A 17592-nucleotide genomic window follows, 5' to 3' on the forward strand; every position below is an offset into this window, starting at 1 on the left:
CACATTTGAGCATTAATCTGTCTTATCATGGAGCTTTGTTAACAACATGGAACTGATAGAAGTACTCTAGCACCACCTTGTGGAGGTTGAATGTTTCACTACTAGATGAAACAGAGTTTAGAAGGTTTATTCAAACATCATCATATTCAGAGTCTATATGTCCCTGAGCAATACACTGCAATAGTTAGGATGAGTAAATGTATTAATACCACCCACTGCTCCTAATAGTTAGGATGAGTAAATGTATTAATATCACCCATCCTAATAGTTAAGATGGGTAAATGCGGATGATACATTTCACATAATTATATGCAAATAACAGTGGGTGACACTGCCTTAGTCTCGGATGTAGCAGAGAAAGGAAGAAAAACTATCAGTAGAAATGGAGTAAGAATGGACCCCCCCCCCCACCCTGAAAGAAAGAAAGAAAAAAAGAAAGAAAGAAAGAAAGAAACTTAGAGTTGGTACATCATTTTAGCTCCCCTTCTTTGAAACAGAGAAAAAAACTATTTGTGTAAAAGGCCTATAGGAGAACACAGACATTTCTGCAAAATTGACCAACATCATCTCAGATGTTGTTCAGTATAGATAACTTGTCCTGTATAAAATGACTCAATACTGTAAGTGCAGTATAGATAACTTGTACTATACTGGCTCAATACTGTAAGTACCGAGACTTGAAGGTGCAAATCCTCCGCTGTATTATCATGCAGCGCTGCAATCAAATTACATTATTTGCTTCTCTTTCCCTTTCTTTTTCACGTTGGCTACAGTACTTCATACTGGGGGATTCCGAGGTGTTCCAAGGCCAGCGTAGAGATATATAATACCCATGTGGTCCATGGTCTCCTCCTAGCGGGACTCGAGCCCTGAGGACCTCCCTATGGAGACTTTACCCAGGAAACAGCCTTACTAGAATACTCATAGCCGCCAACTCTCCTGTTTTCACCAGGAGACCCCTGTTATTTGACCATGTGTCCTGGACGTCTCCCGTTTTCCTCCTTTTTGGGGGGATTTCACCCTTTTTGGGTGGCAACCCATGTGTCAAGGCCCATATAAGACCTCTCCTCACTGATATGCAGCCACGGCCATTCATGTTAATTTGCTCTTTCTGAGAGAATGGGAATGTTACTCTTTTACTGTCGCTTTATGTATATTATGTCTGGATTGGCATATAGTAAAAAGCAAAGCAAAGCAAAGCAAAGCAAAGCAAAGCAAAGCAAAGCAAAGCAAAGCAAAGCAAAGCAAAGCAAAGCAAAGCAAAGCAAAGCAAAGTTTACAATATGTAACAATATGCCCAAGGAGCAACCACTCTTAATAATAGCTTGAATTTATGTAGCGCCTTTCATGAACCCAAGGACGCAAAAATAACAGATCTACAAGCTCGAAGACATTTGGTGTAGAAGGAAATAAAGAACGCACCAGTGCCAACTCAGGTCTGTTTTAGTAAGTACAGAGGGTCTAAGTGGTTAGATCTAGAGTTTGACACCCATGAACCACAAGGGAAGAGGAAGGAAGGTAACGCTCAACAACTATAGTGTATTTATCTCAACTGATCAAACATCACATTAAAGGGATACTTCACTTTCACATAAAATAAACATTAAAAAAATATATTAAAAAAAAATGAGTTATGGCAAAATAAAGGCCCCCTCACACATTAGTAGGACACTCTAATGCGTGAGGGGGCCGTGATTTTTCCATTACTTTTTTCATTTATTTTTTATATATTTTTTAAATGTTTATTTTATGTGAAAGTGAAGTATCCCTTTAAGTGCAACTTGAACACATTACAACCACAGAACATTTGATTAGTCCTATAGCACAGTGGTTCTCAACCATTACATTGCAAATCATCAACAGTAGTGCAGAAACACCCCAGGGAGAGGAAGGATATACATAATGAAATAAAAAGGTTTACTGTCTTTGAACAACAGCAGTCCATTACCTTAAGAGGTCATAAACACCAAGCTAATAACTTGCCAGTCATCAAGGTGTGTCATATCAAAACATAATCTAGGGGTTTATACCACAAATCACTGGGCTGTCACACCAACAACAACATTCACTTCTGGGTAGTGGATTTAATTAAAATGTTTTTGATAGTACAACCTGTGGTTCAAGAGCTTTAGGCCAAAACCTTATTTCAAACCATACTGTGTGTGTGTGTGTGTGTGTGTGTGTGTGTGTGTGTGTGTGTGTGTGTGTGTGTGTGTGTGTGTGTGTGTGTGTGTGTGTGTGTGTGTGTGTGTGTGTGTGTGTGTGTGTGTGTGTGTGTGTGTGTGTGCAAGTGCCCACATTCGTATGGGTGTGTGGCATGAGGACACAGTGTAGACTCAGTGGAGTAGATGCCTGGAGGTGAAGCATGCTGCAACCTGCAGCTGCCTTGAAGGTTATCTGAGGTTTCATCTCCACACTCTAACAATGAGGGAAGACACTCTGCCTCTGCCTACCAAGGCCTCAAAACTTCCTATCATACTTATGTAATAATACAATAATAAAAATAATAGCTTGAATTTATATAATTCCAATCATGAACCCAAGGACGGTTTACATCAAAACAATGAACAACCAACAAATAAACAACCAAACAAAACAACAAACAACTATTTGCCATAAGCCTGAGAGAATAGGTGTCTTTTCAAGGCAGCCTTAAAACAGTCCAGTGTTGGAGCACTGAGCGAATCTCCATTGGGAGAGAGTGTCACAGGGTGGGGGTGGGTGGCACACTGAAGGCTCTGTCCTCAAAGGTTCTCTTGATAGTTCGGGGTACAGAGAGGAGGTCCAAGTCTGTATAGACCACAGGTTCTGTGACAGAGTACATTTATGGAGGAGGCCTGAGAGGTACTGTGGACCCAGGGCGTTGAGACATTTGTAGGTGTCTAGGGGAGAAGGATTGTAATAGATGTGGAACGTAAAAGGAAGCCATACACAACACTCATAGTGCACTAATATACAGGGCTGGACAGGGACAAAGATTCGGCCGTGGCATTCTGGTCCACTTCTGATGTGGAAAAAAAGGGGTTTACCTAATGTTGTTTTCATCCCTTGTGCTAATCACAATTCGTTGCAGCATTACATTTCAGCATTGAAGTAAGTGATATACCGTGTGTGTGTGAGTGTGAGTGTGAGCGTGTGCGTGTGCGTGTGCGTGTGCACGTGTGCGTGTATTCTGTACACTGTAATAATTGCTGTAGAGTTCTGTAACGACAGTCTGCATGTCTCTCCAGCTCTTTATTAAACAGAAAATGCATTTTCAGGTCGGGATACCAATTTTATCTATTCAGGTCAGAGAACTCAGACAGGATACAGCATACAGGATAAACAAGTTAAATTTGGATTGATGGCACAATGAAGTGAGCAGACAACATGGACACACTGGAACACTATATAATTGATGCAGATAAATGTGTACTCTCTCTTGATTGGCTGAAATTGGCCACCCGCCTGAAAATGTATTTTCTGTGTATTAAAGAGCTGGAGAGACAGGGAGACCCCTGTTACTGAACAAACACTCACAATAGAGCTTTAGCATTTTAAGAAAACATGTTTAGTTTTAACCACAAAATATCACTTAGTCTACCTTTAACTAATTCATGAACAGGGTCAACAGACTCCTCTGTATTGCATCATTGTGCACACAGCCTCTCATGCTCTGCCTGGGTGAGTGCTTGTACAACTTTCCAAAGGGTATGAGTCACACTCTGCAAACCGCTGTACATTCCTTTCCTTGTCACAAATGACTTGTCCCAAACTGTTTGTGTTCTTATCGTATATGTTGTTGTCATGTGTAGTATGTGAGCTGCCAGCGAGCGCATTGGTGCTGTGGGAACAGCACACGGGCACACGGGCACAACCCACACGTGGATGACTCTCTAGGTCGTCTGAGGACCTAGAGAGAGTCGTGTGTCTATGGCCTTGTTAGAAACAAGGAGAAGGTAAAAACATCTGCACACTGTTTAAAGATGGCGTGCCATGATATTTTTCAACGCTAAAACCTGATCATAAGGTATTATTATTATGTAAGGATTTTTTTCAAAAAAAAAAAAGTGTACAGTAAGTGTTAAAATGTTGTTTTTATGTGGACACGCCTCCAGTTCATTAAGTATACCTGGTTCTCACCTTAGCACCTCCTCCACCACCTTAGCACCACCCACCTGTCCTAGTCCCTCCTCCTCCTCATGCCCACACCTGTTGTGTTATGATAATGAGGGGGAGGGTATGGCTTTGTGATGTCACTAAAGCGCTGTTTCTCTATTGGCACGTTTGACCCTCAAGGTTTCAGCCTCCAGGAAGAAACTCCAAATAGTCAGAGAAGACATAAAACACCATAAAAACACCACAGGGGGGCTTAATGAAGTTCTATCAACCTCATAGACACATGAAAAACAGAAAAAGTGCAAAAACATGGCACCAGCTCTTTAAAGTCCAAAACCTTATTTCATTACTGGCGCATATATATATATATATATATATATATATATATATATATATATATATATATATATATATATATATATATATATATATATATATATATATATATTATATATATATATATATATATATATATATATATATATATATATATATATATATATATATATATTATATTAATTATTATATTAATTATGTATATTATAATATATTAATTATTTTCTTAATGGATTAAAAAGTGTCTTCCTCAGAATCGTCCTCAGCTTTTTTAAGTGATGTCATCTGCTTTCTACCTCCACCAGGCAGGGGTCTCTCTCCGTCTGATACCAGTGAGCGCCAACGCCTCCGATTTCTGGAGGAAGAAGTCTTTTTAAAGCCTAATCAGACACATTCCTTCCATGGTTGGTAAGGCTGAGTGACTCTGATTCAGTGGAATCAAATCAACCTGACCGCAAGATTTCTTTTGCTCTCTCCTCTTCTAAGGGGAAAAAAACCCGGAAAATAATAATAATACCCCCTCTAAAAACTGAAGGGCTTTAACATCTGTGTGTCTCATTTCCTCAGAGTGTGTGAGTGTGTGTGTGTGTGTGTGTGTGTGTGTGTGTGTGTGTGTGTGTGTGTGTGTGTGTGTGTGTGTGTGTGTGTGTGTGCGCGCGCGCGCGCGCGTGTGTGTGTGTGTGTGTGTGTGTGTGTGTGTGTGTGTGTGTGTGTGTGTGTGTGTGTGTGTGTGTGTGTGTGTGAGTCACTGCCCATATTTCGCCGCAGACTGAAAACCCACCTCTTCAGGAAACACTACCCTTCCTCTCTGCCTGACCTACTTGTTGTTAACTAGTTGTACGAACGCTTGTTTTCTATTGCTGTATTGTTTATTGGATTATTGGATTGTTTATTGGATCTTGTTTAGTCGATACACTTATTTGTTTTAGCTCATGCTCATTTGATTTAGCTATTTTGTCTCATCTGTTTAAGGAAATAGGTAGCTGATATATTGCACTTTTACCTTAGCGCTAGGTATACTCTTGGTTGCTTGTTTTTGCAGAAAATGCACTAAAGACTTCTTGTGATTAGTAGTTTTCGTTCCCTACCTATGTTGAATACACTTATTGTAAGTCGCTTTGGATAAAAGCGTCTGCTAAATGATTGTAATGTAATGTAATGTAATGTAATGTAATGTAATGTGTGTGTGTGTGTGTGTGTGTGTGTGTGTGTGTGTGTGTGTGTGTGTGTGTGTGTGTGTGTGTGTGTGTGTGTGTGTGTGTGTGTGTGTGTGTGTGTGTGTGTGTGTCTGTGTGTGTGTGTGTGTGTGTGTGTGTGTGTGTGTGTGTCTGTGTGCGTTTGTGTGCATGTGCGTGTGCGTGTGTGTGTGTGTGTGTCATGAGGACACAGAGTAGATGTCTGGAGGTGAAGCATGCTGCAACCTGCACTATGAAGGTTATCTGAGGTTTCATCTCCACGCTCTAACAATGAGAGAAGACACTCTGCCTTCCATCCCTCATCTTTAGAGCAGTGGTTCTCAAAGTGCGTCCTGGGGGTCTCCAGCAAAATGAGGAACAGTTTAACCACTCTAACATTATCTTATATTCTGGATATTCTAGATGTAGATTTAGTTAGATCAATATTATATCAACCTCAGCACAATCCTACTTGTTTACCCCAAAATATGGCAATTAATTGAAGTTACTGGTTACTTTTTACATTTAGATTATTATTATTACAAAACACACATTAACCACTTCAGCCCTCAAGGACCCCTGGGGGTCACTGCTCTCAGGATCAGGAACACAGCTACCTCTTGCTGATTCTTTCTCTGCACCTACCCTAAAAGCGTGCATTCCTTGAAGGAACCAATCAGTTGGCTCTAAACATGCTTCTCTACACCTCCATCCAATGAGAAATTTTCCCTCTTCCCTCCCGTCTTTATGGGAGAAGTTCTGGGAACTCAGATTAATGAGAAACAGGAATACAATATATCTGTCACTCCCCCCTGAACGAACCAATCAATGTTAGGGTCTGAAGCTCCAAGAAAAACAATAAATACAAGGCATCATGCTTGTTGTCTTCACAGTCTGGGCTTCACAATGAAGGTGGCTTTGCTTCTTTTCCTGTTCTGTCTGGCTGAGGCTGATGACGTCCGCTATGAATTCAACTTGAAAATCCAACAATATATATATCAGTCACCAGAAGCAGGGACGTGTGTTTTCAATGAGTCTAACATTCATTAGAAGGACAATATCGGTTCTCCAGAACCAAGGACATATGTTTACAAGAATCTAACATGGTTAAAACGGAGTTTGAAGTTACAATGGGTTTGTATAGGAAGTGGGAGTGTCTGATAAAATTAATATCTAAATACTGAATCAAGCAACTTAAAAAATGCCTGGGGTGAAACACAAAAGCCTGAGTAGATGTTAAAATGACCCCAAACATGTTTGAAAGTGAAATATATCTTAGAGGCTACATGCTTGTTGGTGAAAACGTGACTTAAATGAAGGCTTCAAGTTTTAAACGTACAACGTTGAATGTGTTTCAAATGTTTCATCATTTCACCAGTGGTGTAAAGTAACTAAGTACATTTACTCAAGTACTTACTAAAATTTGAGGTATTTGTTTTATTTTACTGGAGTATTTCCAAATTTCATTTCTACTCCACTACATCTCAGAGGCAAATATTGTACTTTTTACTCCACTACAATTATTTGATAACTTTAGTTACTAGTTACTTTGTAGATTTAGATTATTTGTTTTACAAAATATACATTAACCACTTCAATCCTGTATACATTCAATGGGGAATCCAAGCTAATAGAAACTGCAGGCTTTCTATTCCTGGAAAGTTAGCAAGCTATAATAAAAGCCATTGTTCTCGTGTAAGAAAGATTATTATTGAAATCTTGATTGAAAATAAAATACATGCCTGATGATGATGTCACTGGTAGGCAGGTTTCTGAACCGCCCACAGCCCTTCTCTGAGACACAGAGTCAGTAGAAAAAATGATGCCATCTTATCATGAGCATTAGGGAGGACCAATTATATAAAGATAGGTTGAAAACGGATGAAATCGTCCAAGTAAAACATGTGAGTACTTTTTCCACCTCTTAATTTCACTTTTCTCTGTGATTATTATACATATTTTTTCAGATATGGCTTCCAGACTGTCTGCGAGTGAAACCAAGACGGGAGAGCTCCAGACCAGGCTGAGTGAGTGAGAAGCTAGTGGAGGAAATGCAGAAACACATAGATTTTTTTTTTAAACCACCAAAAGTCTAAAAAGTCTGAACTGATGCTGTCAAGAATGATATTCCTCAGATACATAATAGAAAGTAAATACATTTTAAAGTACTGATCTCATCTAATTTTAATCAGTATCTTTTAAAGGTAGGGTATATTATTTGGTTAAAACTAATAGGTTTTTGTTAAAATGTTAAAGCTTTATATTCTGATGGTAATTATAGAATGCTTGTTCAGTAACCGTGTTAAATAGCTCTATATTGTGATAGTAATCATTACTATAGAGTGTTTGTTCAGTAACAGTGTTAAATAGCTCTATATTGTGATAGTAATCATTGCTATAGAGTGTTTGTTCAGTAACAGTGTTAAAATGCTCTATATTATGATAGTAATCATTGCTAACTTGCTATAGTGTTTGTTCAGTAAAATAGTGTTAAATAGCTCTATATTGTGATAGTTCAGTTCAGTTCAGTTCAGTTCAGTTCAGTTCAGTTCAGTTCAGTTCAGTATGTTTATTTCCAGCTCTTTTGGACAACAGAAAAAGATACATATATACAAGTGCATTAGTGCAAATTGAAAAAGGCATAATCACAAGGAAAAACAGAGCTCCAATGCACAAGTTCGTATACATGGTGAAGTGTCCAAGAAGCTGGAAACGGGGACAGGGAGAAGCATAATGCTTATCGAGCCCTACCCCTGAGTAATCATTGCTATAGAGTATTTGTTCAGTAACAGTGTTAAAAAAGCTCTATATTGTGATAGTAATCATTGCTGTAGAGTGTTTGTTCAGTAACAGTGTTAAATAGCTCTATATTGTGATAGCAATCATTGCTATAGAGTGTTTGTTCAGTAACAGTGTTAAATAGCTCTATATTGTGATAGTAATCACAATATAGAGCTATGTAAAAAAAAAAATCTTCCTCCTCGTATATTCATAATACCTGATTATCATGTTTTAGGGGGAAGAAAAATCACGGCACCCCATCTTTAACTTCCACCATTTGAGCCTTTGCTCAACCTTCACTCTCTGCAGGGTCATCCTACAGAGCACCATGCAGACTGCTCTGTCTTTCTGTCTATGGTGCTGAAGTGTTTGCTTCAGGTGGGGGCTCTAACAGGTTTCTCCCTAACATGCATGTGATTGTGTGTGAGGAAACCCAAGTAAGCAGTGGGAGAACTGCTGCACACAGAAAGAATCTCGGTCATGTGTTTTCAAGATAGCTATTATTTAGTCCTCCTGATAGATCTGCTGACATGACATATACTGTACTTTAATGCTAACAATTGACTTGCTGCAGTAGGTGTACATTTTTGTAATTAGTGGATCTCCCAATTTTATATTGTTTCCATACAGATCAGTTACAGACCAGTTTTGACCAGTTACATGATGACATGAAGATGAGGCACTGTGGTGAGTGAGACGTCACTGCTTTTATTGATTGTTATATTATGTTGTTCATTAATTTGTCATTCATTTGAGGGAGAGAAAAAAACAGTGTCCAACTTCATTGTTTTGTTGTTAGAATCACCTGGATGGCAGAAGTTTGACAGAGGTTGTTATTACATCTCTACTGAGAAGAAAACCTGGGAGGAGAGCAGACAGTGGTGTAGAGACAGACAATCAGACCTGATTGTCATAAAGAGCAAAGAAAAAGAGGTATGTATGCGTTTGTGCGTGTACATTATGTGTGCACATTTTGTATGCGTATTTATGTGTGCACATTTGTGAACTTTGTGGAGATACACATCTATTGTACAGTTTGTACCATCAGTAACCATCAGCTTTTCTGTCTAGGACTTTGTTGAACGTGTGAACAAGAGAGTGTGGCTGGGTTTGACCGACAGAGACAAGGAAGGGTCTTTCCAGTGGGTGGATGGAACACCACTTACCACACCAACGTAAGACTGAACATCTTAATTGTATATTCATTCTTCTAAATGGTAAAAGTTATAAAATACAAACCTACTACACTATCTAGCATATCATTTGGTATCAAGATTTAAAAAACATCCTTGTAAACATATTGTAATGAATGAATGTTTGTACTTCTCCAGGTTCTGGGGCTCCGGTCAGCCTAATAACTATAATAATGAGGAAGACTGTGCTGAGGTTGGGGGGTACAGTCCCACAAGATGGAACGACCAACCGTGTTCTTTTCCTAACTACTGGATCTGTGAAAGAGTTGTGTGCTGAAACCATCATGTTCACAATGTATCAGTTAGCTGGTGTGTCGGTACAGCTACATGATGGCTGTGTTTGCATGTGGTTTGATCTAACAGCCACCTCGTCGCTGTCCGGTTGAAACCTCATATGTTCAACACTGTTACTTTTCAGGAATCAAATTCAAAATTAGCAAAAGTAGCAGATCTGCAAGCTTGAAACGCGGCGTGAAGTAATATGATCAAGAATGGGCGTTAATTTAAGAAAATACACAACAAATTAGAATATGGAGATAAGAGGTTTCTGTCCGACAGCAACGATATATGCCATCTATTCCGTCGCTTTATTATTTTTTTCATTAACCCTTGCATTGTGTTATAAAACTGCATCCACTTGTGGTGTTAGCGGGTCAAATTTGACCTGTGATTTAAATCAGCCCATCATAGCTGACTTGTAATGCATGTCCATGTAAACACTTTTTAAAATATTATGTTGGGTTAGGGCTAGGGTTTCATCTTTCAATAATGAAGGCAATGGATAATGATGTTATCTAGCTATAATAGAATCATTAAGAATACTAATTGGAACACAAAAAAATACTTGTTTTCGTTTTTTAACTTTTTTTTTTTTTAATATTATTAAAAATAGTAACACTAGTGGTGTTAAGGTCATTTTTGACCCGTATACCATAGAAGGTAAAAAGTCATTTATTTTACCATCTCCAACCAAAAAGCATGCTGACACCACTACAACCACCAAAACAGCACCTGGACCTCCAAATATAACTCCAGAGACACCATCTCCAACCAAAGAGCACGCTGACACCACTACAACTACAACCATCAAAACAGCACCTGGTGCTTCCTTCTGTGGCAGGGCAGATGGGCAGTATGTCAAGCCTGATGCCCCAGGTTTTTTTTACAACTGTGGACATGGCAAGACACACATCCAAAACTGTCCTGTAGGTTTAGTTTTTCGAGACGGTTGTAAGTGTTGTGACTGGCCTTAAAGGGAATGCATGCTAGGGCTATTCCTTGAGATCTTTGCATAATTGTCGCTTTGAATAATTGTCACATACGCAGGGTATACTTTTGGCTGAGGGGGTGGAGCCAAAAGTACACCCTGCGCATGTCACTGATCACATGACCTCAATCAATTATCCAGTTCTAGGCAACATAGAAGGGAGGGGGGGACTTTTTTCTTATTTCAGCTCTAAGGTGTATTAAAGACATACTGTAGTTCAATGTTGAAAATGAATGGTATACCCCTTTAATATGTTTATTAAAGCAACAAATTATCAATTAGTGAATTAGAATGACAGTAGTTTGCATTTGAACAGTGATTATAAAGCATTGTAAAAGTACTACAACTATGAGAATTAACATGGGTAGCATAGGAAGTGTCATTATGAAATGGTTTATAATGTGTTATGATTGCAAAGTGAGTACTTATAAGTGCTTATAACTATAATTATACAACAGCATACAGTATACTCACAGCATATTATAATGCATTTTTCAGAATGGTGTCTAAGCTCTATGCCAGTATATATAGTATATAACCAATATTGTAATTTTTATATTATTACATTACTGAGCCCGGGGCTACAACCTGGTTCGGTGCCCACGAAACGGGTCGTGATGAATTGAGTACAATGGACCACAATGGAAACAAGTCCCCTGGGGATTTTCTGTGTTATCCTCTTAACACAACGTTTGTTAATAAAGTATTCAATCAATCAATCAATGACGCAGCCTATGTGCAGGTCTGTGGTTATGGTCTGGGGCTGGTCAGTGTGTGGCTCAAACATGAAGCCACTGCCAGGCATGCATAGTAGACTACACACATACAGGAATACTTTCAACATTTGGAAGTATCGTCATTATTTTGAGTTTATTTCAGTCAAAGACACAAACATAGTTGTCCATTATAAACTTTGTGCAGGCATGTTTGAGAGGCTTCGATGTGTTTAGTGCTGCTTTTAGGACGTGTTTGACTCCTCCTGTAAGGATAATTGATTCTTAGCTGCCTGGCAGAAACCTTGTATCTCCATATTGTGAACTATTTGAAAATGTTTTTAAAAATAGTAAAAAATGACAAAGAAGTTTAGGGATAATGGGTAAGGCACCGGCGAAAATAAGGGCCAAGATGTTTTCTCCACTGCTTACCACACAAAGGTAAATTCAAGAGAGCACATATGTCCACCAAGGGGCTCCCTCTATCTTCACTTTATCTTGTGTCACAAATTAATGTTTTGGGGGCAATGATGTTGAAGTTGTTTAGACATGAATGCCATTACATTGTTGGGAAATAAATGAACATAAACTGCTAGCAAGGATAATGGGAGAGGCCTTCTCACTTGCCCTCCTCCTTACCAGTATCTAGTCTCTGTTCTAATACTGTCACTAATTATGTTTGTTGTCTATTTAACTATGTAGTTAAATTCACTGCCACTGACGTAAAAAACGTAATTTGTCCCGTTTACCAATCCTGCCACTGACGTAAAAAACGTAATTTCTTTTTTTTCAAAAAAATTAATTTTTTTTTTTTTTTTTTTTTTTTAGTTTTTTTTTCAAATTTGACCCAAAGACCAAGGAGATATGATTGTTTAAAGATCTACACTCCCATCCACTTCCTTGTTAACTTAAAACTTAAAAATTCTGTATCTCGGCTCCTGAGTACTTTTTTTTTTAAATGAAAAATCTCTGGCAGTGGGCAAACGCGGCCAGCAATAATTGTGGCAGTGAATGAGTTAATCTACATCTAATATCTAGAACAGTGGTTTCCAAACGGCGTGTCCAGGCAAACTGGTGTTTTGTGAGACAAGTCCAGATGTGCCTTGGGATTTTGTGACTATCACAAATTATTATGCAATATTACATTTGAATGTAATTGGGCACTTGGGTGGCACAGTGGTAAATGCCTGCTTACCACCGTGGAGGTTGGGGGTTCAAAACCACTGTGGTGCATCCGGCTTTTTCGAGCATGTGAGGGGAGGAATTAATTGGCATAGCGACTAAAGAAAAAGGGTATAAACAGAAAGGGATAAAAATGTAGACACATAATAATAAGAATTTATTGTGTGCACTCATTGCTCAACACAGAGGGCAATTCTATACCATACAATAAATATTTTAAACACTCTCAATGTGGTGTCCCAATTCTAGGCAAGTCATTATAGGCAGAAATCATAGCATGCATTTTTATTTATACATTTTATTAAAACAAATAAATGTAGCAAAACTTACTGATCTAAAGCTCACGACATGTCACAATGTGTTTGTGTTGTTCTAGATCAGCACACACACACACACACACACACACACACACACACACACACACACACACACACACACACACACACTATACTATGTATATTAAGGATGGGGAGATTCATCGATACGAATCGGTGAATCGATATAAACGTGTACGATGCGACTGCACCGGTTCATTCAGTGTGCATCGGATACAATTGACGGCTGAAATCGCGATGCATCATCGTGATTGTCATCGTGATTGTCATCGATAGTGATTGTAGGCCTATGGTTGCAGAAAGAAAAAAAGTGTCTACTATGGTATAAAACTAAAATCTAAAATCAGATTAATTTGAAAAAAAAAGGTGGAAGAAATAATAAAAGACCAGATTTCCATCCCCTGCAACCCCAATTGATGCCCCTGGTACTGAGGGAAAATATATATATATACGTTTGAAAATGTATCCTTAATTGGAAAGAAAGAGGTTTACTGTTTTTGAATAACAGCAGTCCATGACCAAGACTAAGAGGTCATAAACACTAAGCTAATAACCTGCCAGGCATCAAGGTGTGTCATATCAAAACATAATCTAGGGATGTATACCACAAATCACTGGGATGTCACACCAACAACAACATTCACTTCTGGGTAGTGGATGGCAGTGGATTTAATTAAAATGTTTTTGATTTACAACCTGTGGTTCAAGAGTTATAGGCCAAAACCTTATTTCAAACTGTATCTTATTTTTGTGTGTGTGTGTGTGTGTGTGTGTGTGTGTGTGTGTGTGTGTGTGTGTGTGTGTGTGTGTGTGTGTGTGTGTGTGTGTGTGTGTGTGTGTGTGTGTGTGTGTGTGTGTGTGTGTGGTGCAAGTGCCCACATTCGTATGGGTGTGTGTCATGAGGACACAGAGTAGACTCAGTGGAGTAGATGCCTGGAGGTGAAGCATGCTGCAACCTGCAGCTGCCTTGAAGGTTATCTGAGGTTTCATCTCCACACTCTAACAATGAGAGAAGACACTCTGTCTCTGTGTTCAAAGGCCTCAAAACCTCATATCATACTTATGTAATAATACAATATTAATTATAATAATAATAGATTGAATTTATATAATTCAATTCATGAACCCAAGGACGCTTTACATCAAAACAATGAACAACCAACAAATAAACAACCAAACAAAACAACAAACAACTCTTTGCCATAAGCCTGAGAGAATAGGTGTCTTTTCAAGGCAGCCTTAAAAGACTCCAGTGTTGGAGCACTGGGCGAATCTCCATTGGGAGAGTGTGCCACAGGGTGGGGGTGGGTGCCACACTGAAGGCTCTGTCCTCAAAGGTTCGCTTGATAGTTGGATAGTGCCCTGCTAAGGCAGAGTGTAGTAGCCTAACTACGAAAACAAAAATCACTGAAAAATGGGTTTAAAAGTGATTCAACTGGTCAGCCAAATGAGATATCGGCATGTAAGTGATATTACACTAATTGTACATAATGTTCTTGAGGTAATTGTTTATCCCCCAACATCACAAAGGCTATTTTGACCTTTGGGATACCCAAATAAGTCAGTGTGTCCAAAAACGTAGTTACTGCTCTTTGGCCAAGGTCCAAGTCTGTGGACCGCAGGTTCTGTGACAGAGTACATTTATGGAGGAGGCCTGAAACGTACTGTGGAGCCAGGGTGTTGTGACATAATAGGTGTCTATAGGTGACAAGGATTGTAATAGACTAGAGGTTTGGCACCCTGGGCAAGACCTGGGATGTTGGTTGTCTAGGAAAATGGTTGAATTTGGTGGAAGTACCGCCCAAGGAAATGACGTTGATGCTTTACAAATCTGTTAACATTCTCCGTGAATAAAACGAGTGTTGTGATTGGTCAAAAAATATCGTTTCCGGGGGAAACGAAAATCCTGTCCACTCAGGACTTCCTAGACACTCGCTGCTTTAGGTCGTGACCAGGCTCTTCTTTTCGCAGATATACTCATATACTCCTCTCCTCTCCTCTCCTCTCCTCTCCTCTCCTCTCCTCTCCTCTCCTCTCCTCTCCTCTCCTCTCCTCTCCTCTCCTCTCCTCTCCTCACCCCTCGCCTCCTCTCCTCACCCCGCCCCTCTCTCCCCTCTTCGCGGCTCGCGGCCCTCTCCCCTCTCCTCCCCTCCTCTCCTCTCTCTCATATATTCTCCTCTCCTCTCCTCTCCTCTCCTCTCCTCTCCTCTCCTCTCCTCTCCTCTCCTCTCCTCTCCTCTCCTCCCCTCTTTTCTTCACTCCTCTCCTCTCCTCCCCTCCCCTCTCCAGAATCCCCTCTCCTCCTCTTTTTTTTGGGCGGTGAAACCGCCCCTATAAGTGAGATTTGGAAAAATGTACATTTTCCTGCGCTGTGATCTGGGCCCAGGAAATTTGTACAATTATCCTGCGCTGTGATTGGCCAATAACAATCTATTCAGGATTGTGATTGGCCAGTGTCACATGACACATGTGCATAGCCCTATATAAGCAACCATAACTTGAAAAAAACCATAAATTGGTTTTTTTCAAGTTATGGTTTTGTCCATCATAAAGAGTGTTTCAATAAATGTATTTATTTTTACTTTGTATATGATTGATCGACTCCATTCAGTATTGTGATTAGCTAGCAAGACACATTGTGATTGGCTAGTGATACATATGACGAAACTAATCTAAAACCACTGTGATGTAACACTAGTATATTACTTAGATACTGTCCATTTCGTGAGAACAGTAAAGTAGAAGTCAAAGATCACTATGGCTGAAATGAGAAAAGGGAAAACCGATATTGAGAAGAAAATAGAAAGTCTTCTTAGAAGTGGCTCTTTAAGATCAAAGCATATATTAGAAAAGGTTAAAGATGGAATTGTGACAAAGCATAGATTTGACTCCTTTCAGTATTGTAGTTAGCTAGGAATACACCGCCCACTTCACACAGGGTGTGATTTTTTTTGTACTGTGGCGATGTTATGTAAGAGATGTAGATGTACAATAGCTCTGCACACACGTCATGCGAAGTCTGGCATAAACGTTATGTGAAGCCCTGCCAATCAATCAGTCAAGCTGAGGGTCTGATTGGCCTATCAGGAAAGCATTCTCTGCACAGACGTCATGCGAAGTCCGGCATAAATGTCATGCGTCAAGGGTCTGATATAATTGACAAACTACTATAATTGACAAAGCCTGCGAAGTTCGTCCGGGGTTCGCAAGCACAGGATCACTCCAAACCTGCCACAGACTGTTGATCAGAACTCTGGCTATTATGTAGGCTTCTTACCACACCTCGATCAGTGATCAGACTCTCGGCTTGATTGATTCTCTGATTTGCCTATCAGACCCTCAGTCTGATGGCAGGGGCTTCGCATGACGTTTATGCCGGACTTCGCCTCGATCAGTGATCAGACTCTCGGTTTGACAATTATAGTAGTAGGATAGGATAGGATAGGATAGGATATAGGATGTGGAACTTAACAGGAAGCCATACACAACACTCATAGTGAACCAATACCCAGGGCTGGACTCTATATAATATACAGGTTCTGTGTATTAAAGAGCTGGAGAGACAGGGAGACCCCTGTTACTGAACAAACACTCTATCACAATAGAGCTTTAACATTTTAACAAAAAAAGTTTAGTTGTAACCACAAAATATCACTTAGTCTACCTTTAACTCGGTTAACAGACTCCTCTGTATTGCATCATTGTGCACGCAGCCTCTCATGCTCTGCCTGGGTGAGTGTTTGTACAACTCTCCAAAGAGTATGAGTCACACTCTGCCAACCGCTGTACATTCCTTTCCTTGTCACAAATGACTTGTCCCAAACTGTTTGTGTTCTTATGGTATGTGTTGTTGTCATGTGTTGTATGTGAGCTGCCAGCTGGTGCTGTGGGAACAGCACACGGGCACGACCCACACTAACATACGTGGATGACTCTCTAGGTCGTCTGAGGACGCGCGTGCGTGCGTTTCACAGAGGACACAGAATAGACTCAGTGGAGTAGATGTCTGGAGGTGAAGCATGCTGCAACCTGCACTATATGAAGGTTAACTGATGTTTCATATCCACACACTGACAATGAGAGAAGACACTCTGTCTCTGCCTTCCATCACTCATCTTTTGAGCAGTGGTTCTCAAAGTGCGGCCTGGGGACCCCCAGGGGTCCTTCAGGGGTCCCCAGCAAAACGAGGAACAGTTTAACCACTTTAACACTATCTTATATTCTGAATATTCTACAGATGTAGATTTGGTTAGATCAATATTATATCAACCTCAGCACTGATGTTGTGTCCAACAAAATCCTACTCTTTTACCCCCAAATATGGCACTCTGCAATTAGCTGAAAACTTAGGCACTAGTGACTTTTTACATTTAGATTTATTATTATTACAAAACACACATTAACCACTTCAACCCTCAAGGACCCCCTCAAGGACCCCTGGGGGTCACTGCTCTTAGGAACACAGCTACCTTCTTGCTGTTTTTTTCTCCACCTCCCCTAAAAGCGTGCATT

At 39.8% G+C, this 17592-nt stretch overlaps 1 protein-coding gene across 1 annotated transcript; it reads left to right on the top strand.

Moving 5' to 3' along the window:
- The first annotated feature begins 7576 nt into the window (after positions 1 to 7576).
- On the top strand, positions 7577 to 9899 carry LOC308101964 (C-type lectin domain family 4 member M-like). Its single transcript, XM_080451520.1, has 5 exons — positions 7577 to 7636; positions 9021 to 9077; positions 9190 to 9323; positions 9462 to 9565; positions 9722 to 9899. Exons 1-5 carry the CDS (start codon positions 7579 to 7581, stop codon positions 9858 to 9860), a joined length of 492 nt encoding a protein of 163 aa, XP_080307646.1. The 5' UTR covers positions 7577 to 7578; the 3' UTR covers positions 9861 to 9899.
- The last annotated feature ends 7693 nt before the right edge of the window (positions 9900 to 17592 follow it).

Source organism: Gymnoscopelus braueri, assembly GCF_963280865.1.
Source record: "Gymnoscopelus braueri genome assembly, chromosome: 15".
NCBI lineage: Eukaryota > Metazoa > Chordata > Actinopteri > Myctophiformes > Myctophidae > Gymnoscopelus > Gymnoscopelus braueri.